We start from the raw sequence: 21,378 nt of genomic DNA on the forward strand, positions 1-21,378 counted from the left end.
TGCATAATTTTACAAATGTATACAATTCATACCTGTTTGACAACACTATATAATAGCCACTTCACATTACTGCAGTAACAGTAACATGAGACAGTAGCAGTGCCTGTAATTCAGCAACAGGAAATGTATTTATTATTATACAAATGTATGAAATGTACCAAGTGATCTGCAACATAAAATCCAGTTTCCATTCAGACAGCATACATGAATTTACTATGCATTCTAAGACCTTTTAACTCTCAAAAGATTTGTAGAATATCCAGATTTTTGTCCCATATTTTTAATCTCTTCCTCATAAACTTGTGGTTTTCTGGAAAGTCATTGACAACTGAAGTCACTGAATAATGGCAGATACCAATCAGAAAGTATAACAATTTTATGAGGCATTGGTTTAGTTGTTCATGGAATACTGTGCTTGCAGAATTATTGTATATTGCACCACATCTTCTTTTTCACCCTTAAAGATATTTTCACAACCTCCACTCTGCTTATTGTCCCGTTTCACATATTGCACCTGTTAACTCCTCGTTCCACAAGAACTACCACTTGTAGCCTTAACTCTCTGCTCCAGTCTGTAACTACTTGTGTAAAATCCATTGTTTGATATTGTGAATTAGCAAAGGAATTTTGTTTAATAGTTTTTGCACATAATATTTACACTGAACTTGAGTAATTATGTTTTTATGTATCATATTTGCATTTCTAATACTGCTTGTGTAGTATTTTTGTATAGTCGGTGAATGTGAGATTTAAAGGCAGAGTAGTTTTAATGCTAAGTCTGTTTTCATTGTGAGACTATATTGCTTTGTTTAGCAAATGTGTATCAGTGGTTTGTGCTATAAAATTTGAAATAAATATTTTAAATTAAATCCAAATATTTGTAATCACTGTATTGTAAAACAGAAGACAGTATGCACACTGAGTGTTTTGAACAGTGTTTATGGCAACTGGTAAGAAATCAGCTGAAAGCAGGCATCTGGAACAGAAAAAGAGGGCATTCCCATCAGCTGATTTCACAGTGATGTCACAAAATGGGTGGGGCCTGGATGGGAGAGGGGGGTGGGAATGGGTGGAGTTATGGGTGATGCGAGGGGCATGACTTTAGTCCGGTTTTAGCCACAAAGAAAGATGGCAACCCTACTCCTAGCTTACATCATCCTTATAGCCAAAGTGCTAGCACCATACCCACAGCCACTTCTACTGCTGGGCAGTACCTCTACTGCAGGCCTGTATCCCTAAGGTACCATAAGCTGCAACATGTCACAGAAGAGACTCCTAGAATGATAACAGTTTTCTAATCAGTTGTTGAACTCAATTATTTTACCTTTGTATTTAAGTATCATTCCTAGGAAGGGTAGAATGCTGTTCAATGCCAGGGCTCCTTCTCTTCCTGGGTTCAGTGTCTGTCATGTGTTCAGATTTACAGGGTGGATTTGAGTGGGAGAGTCCCAAGTTCAACAGACAAATCCCGAGTCCTGCATTGCATTCTGAAAATCCTGATTGAACCAAAAAGCCTCCAACTCCGAGTGTTTGTACGTCAGTATCCGGACTTACAAAACTGTTAAGGATTTTAGAATTTTATTTCAGTTTTAAACTTCTGGTTCTTTATAACAGGAGTTTCAGCTTTAGACAAATATAAATAAATACATTTTAGACTGTTTCAGCACAGACTGTTCAATTACCTTGGTGAATCCATTTTTTCCAGGAGTCTCAAAGCAGTGAGCCACATAATATAATACAATTTGCAATCAACGTTCAGCTGATAAAAAAAAGTTTTTACTTGTCTGCCATACTGCTAACTCTTAAATGTGCATTTTATTTATTTATTTATTTTATTTATTTATTTATTTGCAGTTGGTTTACCAGGATAGTCCATTGGGCCTATATGACCTGTTTGCACAAACTATTTTAGTACAACACTGGCAACCGTTTGTTTTTACTGTCTCAATCGTATGAGAAACCCACCCGCCCCCAACACACACAGCAATTCACTCTGTTGTTAATGCAATCTAAACCTCTTTGTAGTGATCATATTGATGCAACTTTTGCAGATAATCAAGACATACTTCTCAAAGAAATGCCAAAACATTCAACTCAGGACTTGAATAACAACTTAAGCCGAGTGAATTATTTATGCTTACAAATGCTAATTACAAAACAATATAAGGCTGAAACATATAGGTTCATAGGTTCATACTAGGCTATCTGCCCTAGGGCATTTATAAGCCTAGGCAGAGCGTGTTTGGCTTTCGCCACCCATTTTAAATTAATTTTGCTATGCCCTTTTTCGAGGTTAGTATACTGTGCCTCTGTCTAACAGTGACACAGAAGTGATACCCGGGGTAAACCTACGATCTCCCATCCACTCATCAAGATTCCTCTTGAAGAGAGTCAATGAGGGACTCTGCCTAACCTGGACTGGGATTTTATTCCAGAGTGAAGGGAGCCTCTGGGTTATGAACCTGTCCCTCCAGCATGTCCTATTTATTTCAGTGCTGAGGTTCAAGTCTCTTGGAGCGTAGCTCGATGGGATTTGGATTTTCTGAGGTGCAGCATGTCCATTAATTCCGGGTTGGACATGGCTTTATACGTCAGGCACAGATCACTTCTGAGCAGGCGGTATGCCACTGAGTAGAGCTGGAGTTTCTTTAACCAGGCAGCATATGGCATCTGTTTGAGCCCTATGATCCTCTTGGTGAGGTACTTTTGGGGTCTTTCCAGTTGCTGCAGGTGTCTGGTAAGGTACATCCCAAAAGGAGCATTGTACTCAATTATGGGCCTGATGAGGGATGAGTAAAGAGGCACGATGACCTCCCCTGATCTAGATGTGAATCCCTTCATGATTAGGTGGGCTATATAAAATGTTTTTCTAACCACTTTGGCCACGTGGTTGTCAAATGAGAGATTGCTATCAACTTGGGTCCCCAGGTCCCTAATTACTTCTTCTGTACTTAATGGATTACCACCTATGTGGTAATTTGTGGGCACTTTGTTTTTGTCATAGGGGATGACTGTACACTTTTTGGTGTTTAGCTTGAGGCCATGGCTCTGGCACCAGTTGTCTGTTTCTATGAGGTCCTTTTGGAGGATGCTTGGCACCAGTTGTCTGTTTCTATGAGGCCCTTTTGGTGGATGCTTGTGTCGGCTGGATAGTCGATTATGGCGCCCAGTTTGCAGTCACCTGCGAACTTAGTCAGCCACAGTCCTTCCATGTTGGCCTGTACCTCGAGAAATATATACAGAACAAGAGAGGTCCCAGAACTGAGCCTTGTGGGACGCCACTTGTAACTGGTTTGGAGTCTGACATGGCTCCAGCAATTCTAACCATGTGGGTTCTGTCCTTGAGCCAGTTTGCAACCCATCTAGTGACATAGGGGTTTATATTTAAGCTGGTGAGCTTATCTATAATGCCCGAGTGGGGTATTGTATCGAAGGCTTTTGCGAGGTCCAGGTAGGCAGTGTGGACCACCTTCCCCTTGTCAATGGCCTTGGTGACTGTTTCAAAGAAATCAACCAGGTTTAAGAGGCAGGATCTGCCCTTAACAAAGCCGAACTGGGTAGGATCCAGTGTCTGTAGGTCCCCAATATCTTTATTTATGAGGTCCATGATGATCCTTTCCATAGCTTTGCAGACTAAGCTAGTACGTATCCTGTAGTAAGGCTAAGATTGAACAGTAGTTTTATGTTTGGGTTTAGCTCTTCTTGGAGTTCATGTAGGACGCAGCCCGGGACACCATCTGGTCCCATTGATGCTGTGTTTTTTGCTTTGGAGAGGGCAGCTCTTACCTGAGCATCTGAGATGTCAGGGGGGCAGCACTCTGCTGGGATAAATATTTGCCCTTTTGGTGGTGGGGGTGTTTGCGCTGAACCTGTCAGCTAGGATGTTGGCAATGTCTGTGGGTTCGGTGTATTTTTTGTCATTTTGGACTAATTCTGAGCATATCTGGGAATTCCCACCCAGGTTCCTAACATAACTAAAGAAAGCCTTGTGATTATCCTTAGTGTCCTGTGCAATTTTTCTCTCGAAGCTGGCCTTAGACGATTTTATGAGTGCCTGTAGTTTTTTGCTAATACTGATCAGAGATGCCTTCCCTTTTTGGGATTTTGCTCTATCATGTAGTAGCTTCCTCCTTCTGTTATATAGTTTGTTTATGGCTGAGGTCCACCAGACAGGACGTCTGCCTTTGGAGGATTGGGTCTTGGTTTTATTTGGGATTGCATGATCCATGCATTCCTGAAGGTGTTCATAGAATGCGTTTATAAAGGATTCTGCGGTTTGGGCCGTATTTTCCACAGGCCCGGGAGCTTTGAAGGATTCCACCTCAGTTTTGAGGAGTGTGAAATTTGCTTTAGAGAAGTTTTTCACTGTGGTTTTCAGGGCAGGGGGTGGAGTCGGGATGTGAATATCCAGTGAGATTAGTTTATGGTCTGATCTTACCAGTGAGGGATACACTTCTGGTCTGGAGCATAAAGTCCCCATGTTGGTGATGATCAGGTCCAGTATGTTTTCCCCTCTTGTGGGAGTTGTAACAAGTTGTTCCACAGCATTTGAGTTTATAAATTCTAGGAACCTTTGGGCTAGGGTGTTGGAGCTAGAGTAATGCTCCCAGTCTATGTTTGGGTAGTTGAAGTCGCCCAATATAATGGTGTTTGGAGAGACCTTCATATTTTCCAGTGTTCTCAGGAAGGCCGAGTGGGGTTCCTGGGTTTGGGAGGGTGGTCTGTAGCAGGCTATAAACTGGAAGGCAGTTTTACCCACTGTTAGTTGCACATGGATAGTCTTTGATGCTTCGTGCTGTGCCACCAACCTGGAGGTGTGGGTATCTTTGATGAATATTGATACTCCCCCTCCTTTTGTGGTACGTTCCAAGTTTTGGGTCCGAAAAGCATGGTATGAGGTATAACCTGGTAGTGCTGGGGTGCTCTCTGGATCCTTGAACCAGGTTTCTGTTACTGCACAGATATCGATTTTCTCCATGCTAAGGAGAGTTTTGAGTGCATGCATCTTGAGGTTTAGACTTCTGGCATTGAGTAGCATTACTCTTAGTTTCTTATCCCTTGTGATACCTATGGAGGTGGGTTTGTCTTTTGAGCCTTGCCTAAAAAAGGCACTATGGGGGTAGTAAGAGCCTTTGCCAATATCCGAAAGCCCAGTGGTGACAGGTGCAAGCCATCCCTAGCGAAGCATCGTGGCTTGTCGAGCATGTCATCCCAGGCTGACAGGCATTGGATCCCCTTTAAATGACACCAATACTTAAGTCGATTGTTGAAATTGATCATCTTGTCTTCATATTGTGGCATCATTCTTGGTGAGGGTATGATGCTACTCAAGGTCAGGGTCATACTGGCCTGGGCTACATGCTCAGAGAGCTCCTCTATGTTTCTTTTCATGTAGTCCAGGGAGGTACATCTCAGGTCATTCATACCAGCATGGACAATGACTGAGTCATATTTGTACTTGCCTTGGAGTGACCTGAGTGCTTGTGTTATGTGGTGGATCCTAGCGCCTGACAGGCAGCTCACCGTGACCTTCTCCTTGTTCAGCCTGGTGAGCGGAACGTCAGTGTGCCTGACAATAGAGTTACCTATTACAAGTGTATCAGGTGTGTTGTTTAGCCTTAAGGGCTGTGACTGTTCGGCACACTTGCTTTGTGCGCTATGTGTTGCACGTGTTTTGTTTTGGGGTAGCGGTTGCTTGGGTGTCTGCTTTGGAGGTCTCTGCTGCTTAGGCAGATTTTTATTTAGAGCCTCCGAGTATATTTTTGTGTGTTTATGTGTTAAGTTTGCTGTCGTGGTAGGTCTATGTGAGACTGGAATTGTAGTGAGTGTGGCTTCCTTCTCCTCCTGACTGGTTTCGCCAGTACTGAGTCGAGAGAGCTTAGCCTCCAGTATGGCTATATGGTTGCATCTCTCACATGTGTTGGAATTTTTTGGGAGGAGGAGAGGGTTGTCTGTGTACATGAGGCAGTTGTAACATTGCCTCAAGATTCCCAGATTCACCAGCTGGACCGGAGAGGAGATTGACAACTGACTTTGGACATGCTAGAATAGTATTGGGAATTCCTTTATAATTGAAAAAAAGGGCCAATGGGGAACGAGGTACTCAAGGGGAGTTTGTGAGGGTGTAGTGCTTTTAATATTTTAGTGCTGACTTATATAATTGCTTTAGTGAGCAAGTGCCAGGTAACTTAAATGCAATGTGTTTCAGGTAACTTAAATGCAAAAACGACAAACAGTAACTTTCTTTCAAGTGAAACAAGGAAATAAGTACAGTAAGCAATGCAGATATCACTAGGGATCCACGGAAATGCTGAAAAGCCACGTCTTAGGTGGAATTAGCGTTTCAGGGAAATAACAAGCAAACAAACAAGCAGCATACAAATAAAGCTAGATTCAGTAGGCCTGGATCTAGTCTGTGCTACAGCAAACAAGGTGTACCAATTTCAGTAAGAAACAGTTCAGATATGCAGGCACTATAAGCCTTTAACCAGAAATTCCCAGCTCAGAAGGTCAGAGTCCAGCCTTTCCTCCCACAAGAGTGCAGACCACGAACCTTCTTAATGTAAAATAACTGGCCTGAAACCCAAGTGCTTAAACCAGAACTAATACACTTTTAGAACAACAGACATTGAGCCCTCAATCAGCAGTTCACAACTTAAAAGGATGTAAGCTACCTGTCCTGAAACCACAGTGCAGGCCACAAACCTTCCTAATGTAAAACAACTGGTCTGAAGCCCAAGTGCTTAATCCAAAAGACTTAGAATGATAGCTACACTTTAATCAAGTTACTACCAAGCAGTAATAAATACAATTTACTAAAGAATGCCTGGATTAGTGCTCAAGTTATACAAACAAAGCTAGATTCAGGAGGCCTGGATCAAGTCTATGCTACAGCAAATAAGGTGTACCAATTTCAGTAAGAAGCAGTTCAAATATGCAGGCACTATAAGCCTTTAACCAGAAATTCCCAGCTCAGAAGGGCAGAGTCCAGCTTCTTCTCCCACAAGAGTGCAGACCACGAACCCTTTTAGTGTAAAATAACTGGCCTGAAGCCCAAGTGCTTAAACCAGAATTAATACACTTTTAGAATAACAGACACCGAGCCCTCAATCAGCAGTTCCCAAGTTAGAAGGATGTAAGCTACCTGTTCTGCCACTACAGTGCAGACCACAAACCTTCTTAATGTAAAACAACTGGCGTGAAGCCCAAATGCTTAAACCAGAATTAATACACTTTTAGAATAACAGACACTGAGCCCTCAATCAGCAGTTCCCAACTTAGAAGGATGTAAGCTACCTGTCCTGCCACCACAGTGCAGACCACAAACCTTCCTAATGTAAAACAACTGGTCTGAAGCCCAAGTGCTTAAACTAAAAGGCTAAGAATGAGTTACACCAAGCAGTAATAAATACAACTGAGTACTTTTAAGATGACGCAAAAGCAAAATAAAGTAGGAAGAAACACAAATACAGTAAAAGCAGATTTTTTTTTTTTTTTTGAGTGAGCAAATGAGATGGGCCCAGGAGTTACAGGACAGAAACAAGTGCAAATGCAGGCCTTCAAATCAGTAAGTTGAGAGAGATGGAAGACCGCCCAAAAAGCCAATAACTACAAATTCTGGGCCAGAACCACTCCTTATGTGGTAGACTGGTTACCTAGTGCTTACCACTCCCACTGATAAGCTAGAAGGCTTCCCTCCAACACAGAAAGGCTTGGGGGCTCAGAAGCTTACAAATAGTCCTGGATACAGGAAATCTGTATCTGGAACACTAATTACAGGAAAGGTAGGAAACAGGCTTACAATTTTTTTTTTCCAGAAAAGTAGCAAAAACAGTAGTAAAAACAATTCATATGCAGTGTAAGCTGGCACACTTGAGTATGTAGCAATATTAGTCCACACACAGTTTGAAAAAATGTAATTAAATTAAAAAGGACTAAAAGCAAGTGCAGAAAGGGTTTATTAGGTAGAATGCGGTAAAGAGATGGGACTGGGGGAGTGTCCTAGATCAAATCTACAGTGGGGCGGGCACTGCAAAAGCCACCAAATTTAAACTACTACCAGAACAGGGAGGGGGGTTGGGGAAAAGTTTCAACAGAGATGTGAGGAATCAGAGTGCAAATTATAAAACCCCAAAAATTTATACTGATCTCTGTATATTTGCAGAACACTAAGACAACAGATATATAAGCAACAATTTAGCTCTATAATACAGAAAATACAGAAAAATATACTCAGCTCTATATATTTGCAGAAATCTTGTAAGGCTGTTCCACTTTAAATGCAGACTGCTGCTATTAACAGTTCAAATTAAGGGAACCTTGAGTTAACAACACAGAAGCAACAGAAACCACAATGAGGGGGTGGGGAAAAGTTTCAACAGAGATGTGAGGAATCAGAGTGCAAATTATAAAACCCAAAAAATATATGCTGATCTCTGTATATTTGCAGAACACTAAGACAACAGATATATAAGCAACAATTTAGCTCTATAATACAGAAAATACAGTAAAATATACTCAGCTCTATATATTTGCAGAAATCTTGTAAGTGTTCCACTTTAAATGCAGACTGCTGCTATGGGTCAGGGATGATACAGTAGAGGAAATAATCTTCGTTTATGCACTGAAGATAGTACCTATGGTATAAAGCGCATAACAACTTCCACGGCAGGAGCATGCGTAGTGATAGGAGCCCAATTTCATTCTTATAAAGTAACGTCAATAATCCTGTGCTCTACATACTGCAATAATGCAGCATTTGAAAAGGATCTTAAAGATGACAACTTGGATTTTTCGTAGCTCTTTTATAAAAGCTGTCATTACCTGGATTAATAATGTGAAGTAAAGTATCTACTGAAAATGTAGAAGTTTTTGAACAATGGACGTTATTACTTAAAATAAAGAATCATATTGCATACTTGATATATTATTTGTCGTGATTCCTCTTCTGCATGTAAAACATTTATTACTACACTGGGGTAGTATATGATGTAGAAGATCTAGATGGCTACTTTTTAATTGATATGAGTGGGTATTTTATTAAATTGTGTTCTTGGGTAATCTTTGTCTGTTGCTACAGCCACTACCCCCATAAGAAGGTTATCTTTATTGCTGTTTCATTTCTCTGTGGTCCCTGGTCCATCTGTTTATTACTTTCTGCATGAACTGATAGATGTTGGTTTCACGTTTTACTTCTTTTGGTGATTGTGAAGATTAGGATTTGGTTACGTTTGTTCACCTTCCCCACAAATGTTGTGACCCTGGGGGACAACTTTTTTAGAAGGGGATCTGTGATTATTAGGGGAAGATTTGAGCACCCCCCCCACCCCGCACACACACACCATGGGCACAGGCTCCCACCCTTCCACACCACCCAGCACAGAGTTGACAATATTGTTTGGGAAATAGGGGAGCTAACCACAGCTCTCGATCTTTGTTCCCTAAAATTAGGAATAAAGGCAAAAATTATCAGTTACAAAGGCCTCAAAGCAGGGACCCTAGTGACAGAATTAACTTAAAAGGATGACAGATTAAATGGATTTGTATTACTGTGCATTTTGTAATGAACAAAATGTATATTACGATAATGCCTGGAATTATGTAATGCTTTTAACCCTCACCATTTTGTCACAAATCAACAACTTTCATGAGCTACAGGACAAAATTTAGAGATAAAATCTGGGATACTTGAGAGGTATTGCGTCAAATCAAACCATTGATATTTACAGATCGTATTATTTCCTTTTAAATTTGATCATTTAATCATTTAAACAGTACCACTTAACTACTGAATAACACAAATAGAAATTTCTGTGAATCTCTCCAGCCTTCATGTACTTTCTATGCACTATCTTCCCTTATGTTTCTTGTGTGTGTCCCTCTCTCTCTCTCTGTGTTGTGTGTGTGTGTGTGTGTGTGTGTGTGTGTGTGTGTGTGTGTGTGTGTGTGTTTCTCTCTCTCTCTCTCTTTTGTGTTTCTCATGTACATGTATGTTCACGGGTGGGTTGGTGATTTATACCTGTATACACAGGCATGTGAGATATGTATATATATATATATATATATATATATATATGTATACAACACACACAAACAGATGTATATTTATTTATATGTATGTATATTTAAATACTGGGTGAATATATGTTTGATGTAGATGGTTTAATTAATTGTGAAAACTTATGTATCTGTTTTGAGAAAGTGGATCCTGGCTTCACATTTGGAGAGAGAATTTATGTCAGATTTTGTCACAGTTTTGAAAGTGGAGAATGATTAACTGCCTTTGCTTATTCTAGTTTTGCAGTACTAATGTGATTTGTGTGTAGCAATTTGAAATATTTTTACATGTGGCTAGTACGCATTTGTGAGAGGGTAAAATGGACTGCATAACACGTTATGTGCATGCCGTACATTTCTGCATAATACTACTTTTTTTGTAGATTGCTATTAATTTAATAGGCTTGACTTTTGGTGATAAGAAAAGAACCTTTTTTTCTTCCCAAAATGGTGGCTGTCCCAACCTGTGATTTTGGAAATCTGGCAACCCTGGTTCAGAGCAACCCAAATCTGTAATGGAATAACCTTATTTAGTTGCAATGCTGCTGTCTCTTGCTAGATCCCACACAATACAAATCTGAAACTGGTTGAAGTCCTAGTAACAATTTAATTATCAGGTTATATTCAATTATAGAACCTCATCTGTGCCCCCACTTAGGGTATGTTAAATATCATGACCAGTTAAAAAGGTTAAATATTGAACCAAATACATTTCTTTGGGGGATTTCATCTATCTGCATGTAAACTAACAAACATATACTACCAACAACAAATATGCCCAGAGATTTCTAGACTTTGTAAATGCATCCACTCCAGAAAACCCGCCCCCTACCCACCAGAGGTATCAGTATTGTAGTTCTCACCCTCATAAGCATATGCATCTGCATCACATTGCTTGTAATCCCAACATAGTTAAGTCGATCTTGCTGTGACCCTCTCTCTAAAAAACTGATCTGTTGTCCCTACTTCTTCCTCTATATACTGAATTTATTATTACAAAACCTGTCACTTACTATTTACGAGTTTTATTTAATAAAAAGTAGAACTCCCAGGCCAACCCTGTACCTGAAGTTGCTGCCTGAATTTTACTCCATCTCACATAAATGTATTGAGACATCCAAACTCATTCAACACTAGCATAATGGCAAGTTTAGAAATAAACCTTGATACAGCTTAGGAAACCTGAGTTTGATCAGTGGCTCGGGTGACCAAAGGAGCTGGCAAGAAAGAGTGGGCTTGCTTATCCTAGAAGAAAGGACAGGCAGAGTCAGATGCAAATTTGTTACAGGTCTTCAGAGGAGGGGCAACAATGCACATTTGCAGCCTGAGACAAGAGCTAAGATCAACAAGCTACTGCCTGGTAGTACCCTTCAATGTGAGTATGAAGAAGCATATACTTGTTTGTGGAAGGCATTGTGGATCTCTGCCATGACAGAGATTGCACATCCCCTTGCCCAAGAACGAGGTTAGGCCATTACAGAAATGCTGCATTTGTTTGGATGCCTGCAAGGGCATAATGCACTTCTTTTCACTGCATGAATGATGGCCTCCTGTGAGCAGATGTTCATCATGCATACAGCTGCAGTCATAACAGATGGGTTCTCCTGCCGTCAGGCGGGTCCTCGGTCAGCCGAATTCCAAAGTCTAGGTCCGGCATCGGTTGTCGTCGCTTCTTCCCTGACGTCAGTGCGACAGGGGTATAAAGGAACCAGCTGACGCCATTTTCTTCAGTCTTTCTTGCCGCACGGTGCCCGAAGCAGAAGCAGTTCGCAAGTGCCGGTCGGCCAGCTCCTGAGATTAACGAAAATTTGGAAACCGAATTCTTCTTTAAAGCTAAGTACCCCGTTGGGGAAACTTTTCTTGCCTCAGACCGATGTCAGACAAAGTTAATAATTGTATTTCTTGTGGGAAGCAAATACCGCATAAGGATTTCCATTCCCTCTGTATACCTTGTTTAGACCCAGACCACGACGTCTCGGTCTGTCGCTTTTGTGCTACATTCAACAAACGCACTATTAAGCGTCTGGCGGAGTTTGCCCAGCATTATTTTGGGAAAGCATTTAACTATACTATGTCGTCGGATACTCCGACTCTGGTTTTGTCTAAAAAACGCAAAGACAAGGACCGACACACAAGGTCCGCGGCCTCTACCGACACCACGCCAAAGCCGACTACACGTGGTCCGGTTCTCAGCGAGGCGCCTACGCAGCCCCTGACTACCGATGACACTTCTTTGACGGTGTCTCCTGTGCCCGAGGTCGCAGGCTCCTCGGCCCACACCCCGACTACAGATACCGAAGCCACTCTTGGCATTGAAACTCAGAATGTGGACAGGTCCACCTCCACTCAAGGTGTCTTCAGACCTTCCTCTTCTTTCTCCATCAAGGCTGTCACAAAGTCTAAAGCAACCATGCACTCTAAGAGACCAGCTACACAGGGCCCATCTCCAGGCCCCATGCATAAGAAACAGATGCTTAAAATGGCTGAGGATTTAATTACTCTTATCAGAGGTTCTCAGCCCCCACCGGAGAAAATGCCCAGAGTGGAGGAAGATTCCCCCTCCTCAGATCAGGGCTCCATTATTTCAGAGCACTCTGATGATCAGGAACATTCTTACTCCCCTTTTGAAGATTCTGATGCAGAGGAGTCCATCCCTTCTGTATCCCCCCTGAGGATTACTCATTTGGGGAAACTTTGCATACCTTAAGGGAACACTTCCACTGGGAAGGCCAAGATTATTCAGATTCTAAGAAAAGGCTCAGGGAATTTCTATTGCTACCTCAGCACAGGCCTCTGGCTATACCTCTTGTCTTGGACATCCTAGATGATGTTTACTCGGAGGCCTGCCTTAACCCGGACTCTCTACCTCCAGCTCCAGTTAAGCCTGACAGGTACTACAGGGTTCCTGACTCACACCAATTTCTATACAAAAGCCATGCTGCTGACCCAGAAACCATCTCACAGGGGCCCAAGGGAGTTAAGGCCTCCATTGCTAAAAATCCATTGCCTTCCGAGAGAGATTCCAGATCCTTAGAAAGGTGGGGAAAAAAGGTATATACCTCGGCTACCTTATCCATGAGGGCCTTAAACTGTCAGTTTCATATGCTAAAATACCAGCAGTTTTTGTTATCACAATTGAAAAGTAAAATGTCACAACCTGAGCAACCAGACTTGAAGGAGTTGCAGGATTTGATGCATAGTGCAGAACAAGTGGGTAAGCATACCTTACAATGTGGTTTTGATGCTCTAGAGGCCTCATGTAGAGCTGCTGTTACAGAATCAGTCATACGTAGGCATGCCTGGCTCAAGGAACAAGCCTTGCCTGATCATGTCAAAGCTAAATTACTAGACGCCCCTCTTCAAAAGGATGTACTATTTGGAGCTAATGCTGAGGAGGTATTAAGGAAAATGGAGGAAAAGGCTAAATCAATGCAAACTGTGAAAGAATTTCTACAGGTTCAACCCCCACGTTTTAGTAGAAATTGGCCTTCCAAAAACTGGTCCTTTCCTGCCACAGACAGACCCCAAAGAGGCAGATACAGGCGCCCGAGGGGCAGAGGACAAACCCAAGAATCGTTTAGAGGCAGACAATGGCAAGCTCCTACACAAAGAGGTGGTGAGGACAACTCGCAATCTTTCAGAAAGCAAACCCAATGACTTTACCCTTTGCATGCCAACCAGGTCTCAAATGGCAGCCCCCTTAGGAGGAAAGCTGGCATTATTTTCAAAAAATTGGCATATTGTCACAAAGGACAAATGGATCCTGGACATTATAAACAGAGGCTACAAATTCCATTTTCACACCCTTCCAAAAATGAGAGGCATGCCAAACCTGCCACACAATCAAAGGGCAGAGGCACAAAGGCAAATTACAGAGCTCATAAACATGAAAGCTATTCAAGAGGTACCTACGCCCGAACAAGGTCAAGGTTTTTATTCCAGGCTATTTCTGGTGCCAAGAAAGGGAAAAGATTGGAGACCTATTTTGGACCTCTCCATCCTAAACACATTTCTGCTTGTACCAAAATTCAAGATGCTCACTCTACAGCAACTTCTTCCCATGCTGGGCAAGGAGTCTTGGCTGGTAACATTGGACCTCAAGGAGGCATACCTGCATGTCCCAATCAGACAAAATTGCAGAAGGTACCTCAGATTTCTTGCAGGTTCAACCCATTATCAATTCTCTGCATTGCCCTTTGGCTTATCTACTGCGCCCAGAGTATTCACGAAATGCCTGGCATCAGTAATTGCCTACTGCAGACTTCAAGGGATACAAATATACCCCTATTTGGACGACTGCCTGATCCAAGCGGACAGCAAGCACATTCTTCTGAAACATCTGGCTTATGTAATAATGTTATTGAACTCTCTGGGATACACAGTCAACAAAAAGAAATCAAGGCTGATACCCTCTCGGAAGATAATTTTCCTGGGTGCCAATTTGGACACAAACACCCAGATGGCCTACCTCATGCCAGAGAAGCAGGGGCAACTAATTCAATACTTCAGAACACTAGCAAATTACACCAGGCTGACTGCAAGGAAAATCCTGCAGGCTCTGGGATTCATGGCATCTTGCATCTTACTAATCCCATGTGCAAGGCTGCATATGAGGAAACTACAATGGTACCTGAAAAACATATGGTCTCCACACAGCCACAGTTTGGAAACAATAATACCACTAATTCCATGTCTGCAAAAGGAATTTCTGTGGTGGGCTCAAGCATGCCGAACAAACACAGGTCTTCCATTCAGCAAGCCTCAAGCAAATCAAGTCATCACAACAGACGCCACGGACTACGCCTGGGGCGACATGACAGATCGGTGCATTCAGGGCAAATGGTCCCAAAAAGAAAAGCACCTGCACATCAATCAAAAAGAAATGCTAGCAGTAATAAATGCTATTATAGCTTTCAAGAACCTTCTACAACCAGGTCAACTATTGATAAGAACGGACAACACCACAGTTATGTGGTACATAAACAAACAGGGAGGAACACATTCTTACCCCTATGCAGACTGGCCATGTCACTTTGGAACATGGCCATGGACTTACAAATGGAACTACAAGCACAGTACTTGCCAGGCAAGGAAAACACACTGGCAGACAACCTAAGCAGGAATATGACAGATCCACACGAATGGAAATTGCATCCAAAAGTTTTTACAGAAATAATCCAAGAATGGGGAAGGCCAGCCATAGATCTCTTTGCCTCCCACAAAAATCATCAATTGACAAAATTCTGCTCAAGGATCTTCCATCCAAAGGCCTGGAGAGTGGACGCTCTCTCTTTCAGTTGGACATCAATGACAGTTTATGCCTTCCCACCTCTTCCTCTGCTGCCCAAAGTTCTATTGAAGACCAGAGCAGACAGACCAAAGATGATTCTCATTGCTCCGGACTGGCCAAGGCAACACTGGTACCCACTCCTGAGGAGCCTGACGCATTCCCCACCATGGACCCTGCCTCTAATGCCTCTTCTTCTGACTCAGCACAGCTTCAAAACTCTTCACAGCCAGCTAAAAACACTCAATCTAGCCGCATGGAAGATTCCTTAGCATCACAACAGGCCCTACTCTCCAAGGAGGTGCTGGATGTCATTTTGGAGGCCAGAAGGCCATCAACTAGAAAAGCTTACTCCGCAAAATGGAAATGTTTTTGTGTCTGGAATGAGAAAAAGGGCCAGGATCCTGGAAAACTGAATTTACCTCAAATACTACAATATTTGGCTGAACTGCTAAGCAGTGGACTTTCTTTCTCCTCCATCAAAATCCATGCCTCAGCCATTTCTGCAGAATACAACACTGATCCACCTTTATTCTCTCACCCTCTCTTAAGACAGTTCCTCAGAGGGGCTAAGAATTTAAGACCTCCAAGGAAACAACCAATACCTGCTTGGGATCTTAATTTCATTCTGGAAAAACTGACCTTGCCTCCCTTTGAGCCAGCTGCCTCATCAGATTTGCAATATTTGTCCTGGAAAACAGCTTTCCTTCTGGCTATCACCTCAGCTCGTAGAGTTTCAGAACTACAGGCTCTCATGGCTGTCCAGCCTTTATCATCTTCCATCAGGACAGAGTTTCCTTACGAACCAACCCGTCCTTTATGCCTAAAGTGGTATCCAGGGTAGCTTTAAATCAGGCCATACATTTACCTACCTTTTATCCTAATCCTCAAAACAAAGGGGAGAGATTACTACATTCCTTGGACATCCACAGACAACTGCGTTATTATTTGGACAGAACAAAGCCTTTCAGAAAATCAGAACAGCTCTTTGTGGCCTATGCGGTAGGAGCTCAAGGAAAGCCAATTTCCAAACAGACAATCTCAAAATGGATAGCCCACTGCATACGTTTTTGCTATTCCTTTCATGGCAAAACTGTACCTACAGGCATTAGAACTCATACCACCAGGGCCACAGCCACCTCTGCAGCCTTTCTCAGAGGAGTTCCTACCAAGGATATTTTGGAAGCAGCCACTTGGAGTACTTGTGCATACCTTCTCCAAGCACTGCAACCTACCATTATACTCCAAATTTAGAGCAGGCTTTGCCACTGCAGTCTTGCAGGGCATTTTGGCTCCTCCTAGTTCCACCTAGTGCCTACCACCCCTTTCTTAGCTTTGGGATTCTACCCATCTGTTACGACTGCAGCTGTATGCACGATGAACATAGTACAGTTTTGTACCTACCATAAATGTGGATGTTCGAGTGCTAATACAGCTGCAGTCCAGGTTTCCCTCCCTCCTTCCCCTCTTGGGACAGGCCTATAGGCTAACACATCCTCATACAACCTGATTGGGGTATTCATTTATGATGTATTTGCTTGCAACTACTGTATTTTGATTATATTGCACTGCATTATTACACAAATTTATGTATTGCCTTCCTTCTGGGGGCACCTGACATCTGGGGCAAGAAAAACTGAAGAAAATGGCGTCGGCTGGTTCCTTTATACCCCTGTTGCACTGACGTCAGGGAAGAAGCGACGACAACCGACGCCGGACCTAGACTTTGGAATTCGGCCGACCGAGGACCCGCCTGACAGCAGGAGAACCCATCTGTTATGACTGCAGCTGTATTAGCACTCGAACATCTACATTTATGGTAGGTACAAAACTGTACTTTGTTACCCTCATCCCAGGAAAAATTTTTGAGTATGCAGTACATGAGCTATCTCTGATTGGGAGATTATTTGATGGTCAGCAAGCACACGGGTAAAAAATGCAGGAAAAACAGTTCAAAACTAAATCCATCTGTTGGAACTCCCACATTAATGCAGTCTAAGCTCCTGGCCGTCTACAAATGCTTTCCACTTCATCATTGTAATAGGAATTTAAAACTGGTAAGTAAGTCCTTAGGCTTTTCATTAGGAAATGCAAGATTGACTGTGAAATTAAGGTTGCAGCCAATTCAAGAGACAGACATAAAGCTTCTTTATATATGTTAGGGAGTTTAGAAACAACTTGCAGTTCTATACTCAACATGCTTCAAATGGTACTTCCCAATATAACCTCAAAGACATTACCAACATTATTGCAGACATACTCTTTTTGAGCTTCACCCTGCCCCCTGCCTGCCCCAATTTCCCCTCAAGCCTCCCCTCTTAAAATGACTCTAGACTCCTATCAATGCTTTTTAGAATTAAAAATACCAGTTCAGTTGGTCCTCACAGTATGTCTCCTAAGAATCACTAAGTCCCACCTGGCAAAACTCCTCCCTCATTTCTTCACATTGAGGCCATTCCACTGGTTGCATTTCCAGTTCTAAAGTATGGAAAATGGCAGTTGGATGCCTGTTCATAAAGGTGGTCCTTCTGCTGACCATTTGAATTACAAACCTATTACTCAAACTGATCTTATTTGCTGGACTATGGAACTTGTTATAGCTGAACTAATATATCCCTGGAAACACAGTTGTTCAGCTTTGTAAAAGGCAGATTATGCCAGCTCAACCTAGCTGAGTTATTCAAGAGTTTCTAAAGCTTTGAACAAAGGGCATACAGTCCAGACTGCCTGCCTAGATCTTCCCAAGCCTTTCAATATTATGTCATGCTAAGATTATGGGCAAACTCCCTCAGTTTAAGATTAACCCGTTATGGAATCTACTGGATAGCTAACTGAATCTCTGATCATAACCTGTGTCATTCAGATTGGGGTTATTTGTTCTAGACAGAATAATGTCACCAATGGTATCTCACAGAGCTCTTTTCTGTTTGGCTTATACTTCTCTGACATGGAAACTGTTGTCAAGGGACTATGACAAAGCAGTTTTTCTGAAGAGAGGCCTGTTACCAAATATTCTAATACTCAAACTCTCCAGTAAGAGCTGGATGAGACAAATGTTTGGCATGTTAATCATGAACTTACCTTCATTGCCAAGAAATACAGCATCATTTTTTTTTGGTAAATCTCGCATCGCCACTGCTTGCCATTAAAGAACACATACAGTCAAAGCTGGGGATTCCACGTCTACCAGCAGACCAGTTACTAGTGGTATACAACAAGGAAATGCGCTGGGCCCTCTACTGTTTGGAATCTATTTCTCAGAAGTCCAGGCAAAAATAGATGGCCTGTGGTTTATGAAGTTCGCTAATGACTGCAAACTGGGTGCAGTCAGAGGTCCCCAACGATGTTGATATACTACAAAAAGGGCTTACACAGACAAATGATTGGTGCCAAAGCCATGGACTTAAACTAAGCCCCAAAGGGCTTATCATTTGATCTGGATACTGTAGGACCCAGATGTAAACAAAGCAAAACGTCCCCAGCTCTATATGCTTTATGTATGTCTGTAGCAGTAAAGTTAAAGGAATGTATTGGTCATTGATCAACTTTACTTCAAAAGCAGATCTATCACTAAAAATTATTGGGTAAAACAAGTTTCACAGCTGAATTTGAATCTGAGTAAAATATTTTAAATGAACACAAATTATTTGAGCTTGAAGCAGCACATCTCAAGAGAACTGCCTGTAATTTTATATGCTTTGGGTTGGTATGTAAGTGCTATTCTTTTTCTGAGTAATATAATTAAGGCCTTGAAGTACTTTTTTTTCACTGCTACATAAATGTCTATATATATATATATATATATATATATATATATATATATATATATATATATATGTGTGTGTGTGTGTGTATATATATATATATATATATATATGAAATGTGTGTGTGTGTGTGTGTGTGTGCATGTTAAGTTACACTCTTCATATTAATTTTTTCTCAGTTTAACGTTTATGTGTACTCTTGTGCCTTTACAGGTGAAATCTGTAATAAATCTCCTATTCGCTGCATTCACTGGAGATGTATCTGCACTTAGAAGGTAAGTCAGTGTCACCTGAGGAAGAATTCTAAAAGGAAAAAAAAAGGTTGTTTGTAAATGTTCTGTATTGCATAGTTTATCATGAAACAGTTGTTTTTCTTTTGGCTTTTCCCGGTTAGGGGTCGCCACAGCAGAACTCCGGTCTGCTAATGATTGGCAGTAGATTTTTTACGGGTGCCGAGGTGCCAGCTTGACGCCCAACCGAAACAGTAGTTAAGTTAAAAAGTTAGAATCAGCGTATACTGTGCATTCTGGAAAGTGTCTCTGTGTAGTTTTGTGGTGAAAGAGACAATTTGCTGTTAGCAGACTTCTGACCCTTTTGGGTTTTGTCAAATTTATTTGCTAACTAAGGTGACTGAGGCCACAGGGGCAAAGCTAAATGCAATATATGATTTAATATGGATATCAAAATGTTTAAATGCCAAAAAGAAAACACAGGCGATAAAAACATCAAACATTCATACCATCGAAAAGCATTAAAATCAAACCTGCAGAAAGTCACAAGAGGAAACAGTATCTTATTGTGATCTTCACACTAAATCCCTCCATACCATTAGCCTAAATTTGACTGAATAATGGTAGTATTTAGTTTTTGTAAGGTAAGGTGCAGGGGGCAGGGTGAGGGTTGGCATACATTACTAAAGAGGAGCAGGAAGAGCCCTGCCCACTTAGTAAAGCATGCTAACCCTGACCCAGGCAACCCAAGATTGAAACATACAACTATTTACGTGCATAAGAATATTTCAGGCACAGGCAATAATGCATTTCTAACCCGCCAATGTACCAAAACAGTCATTCCCATAATAAGTGTCCAAGTTATTCTTAAAAATATCTAAACTAGTGCTTGCTTTAATGTAGTTTGGTGGTCTGTTTTATGCATCATCTACTTTCTCAAGGAACTAGTTAGTACATTTCTTGTTCCTATTTAATGTAAATAATTTTTTTAAACTTTTCCAAGTCTTTTGGGTTTTTAATACTATGATGGGATTAGGCCCCATTCTTAAGTCAAAGTATTAATAAAGTTCATGAAATTAATATTGTTTCAATCTTTGATGTTATCCAGAAGTGCTCTTCATAGCACCTGCAATGTGTCCAGTAATGACTCATTCTGCAATTCGTATGGAATTACATGCATTGGTTTCATATCTAAGTGAGATTGTCATTTTTTTTATAAGACTGTTGCTCCTACTACTAATGGAACTGTATGCAGTGGCGGATTTAAACCTTGGCACAGGGGCGCAACCCCTCCCCTTTTAAACCGCAATACAAACTGGCACCAGAATTTTTTCTGTAAAAAAGAAAGAAAAAACATTCTAAAATGCTTTTGTTTAAATCAGAAAATGTGCTGCCAAAAAGGCACATTTCTACTTTAAGGATGCACTATACATGAAGTGCATCTTTGCGTGCGCCTTACTAAAGACGCACACACAACAATACAGATTTAAATGTTGGAACTGGCTTCTTTCGCTTTTGATTTTAAACAAAGAATTGGATTGGAAAATCGAGTGCACGATCCAGAAACTTGTTCAGTTGGTGAGTGAAATGAGAAGTGTGTGTCCAACATCACTAAGATGAGCGAGGTATGTTTGTTCGTTCAGTGAGTGAGCGGCGTGTGTGTGTGTGTGTGTGTGTGTGTGTGTGTGTGTGTGTGTGTGTGTGTGTGTGTGTCATTCAGAAGGTGCATGTGATGTGGGAGTTGTGTATGTGTGTCCAGTAGCTATGTGTGTGGGGTTGGGTGGGTTCAGTATGTGAGTGAGATGAGAATGGTGTGTGTGTGTGTGTGTGTGTGTGTGTGTGTGTGTGTGTGTGTGTGTGTGTGTGTGTGTGTGTGTGTGTGTGTGTGTGTGTGTGTGTGTGTGTGTGTGTGTGTGTGTGTGTGTCTGTGTCTGTGTGTGTGTGTGTCTGTGTCTGTCCACTCTGGAGATGAGAGAAGTGTGTGTGTGTGTGTGTGTGTGTGTGTGTGTCCAGTCTGTAGATGAGAGAAGTGTATGTGTAT

At 41.7% G+C, this 21,378-nt stretch overlaps 1 protein-coding gene across 3 annotated transcripts in view; it reads left to right on the plus strand.

Moving 5' to 3' along the window:
* The window catches only part of GLS (glutaminase), a 1,896,678-nt gene that overhangs the window by 1,824,122 nt on the left and 51,178 nt on the right, over nt 1–21,378 (plus strand). For all 3 annotated transcript variants that reach the window (XM_044075191.1, XM_044075190.1, XM_044075189.1), the window contains exon 15: nt 19,321–19,382. In XM_044075191.1, the coding sequence (XP_043931126.1) occupies nt 19,321–19,382 (62 nt within the window). The remainder of the gene's footprint in view (nt 1–19,320; nt 19,383–21,378) is intronic.

The sequence above is a fragment of the Protopterus annectens genome, chromosome 6.part0, assembly GCF_019279795.1.
Source record: "Protopterus annectens isolate FY-2018-M chromosome 6.part0, PAN1.0, whole genome shotgun sequence".
NCBI lineage: Eukaryota > Metazoa > Chordata > Ceratodontiformes > Protopteridae > Protopterus > Protopterus annectens.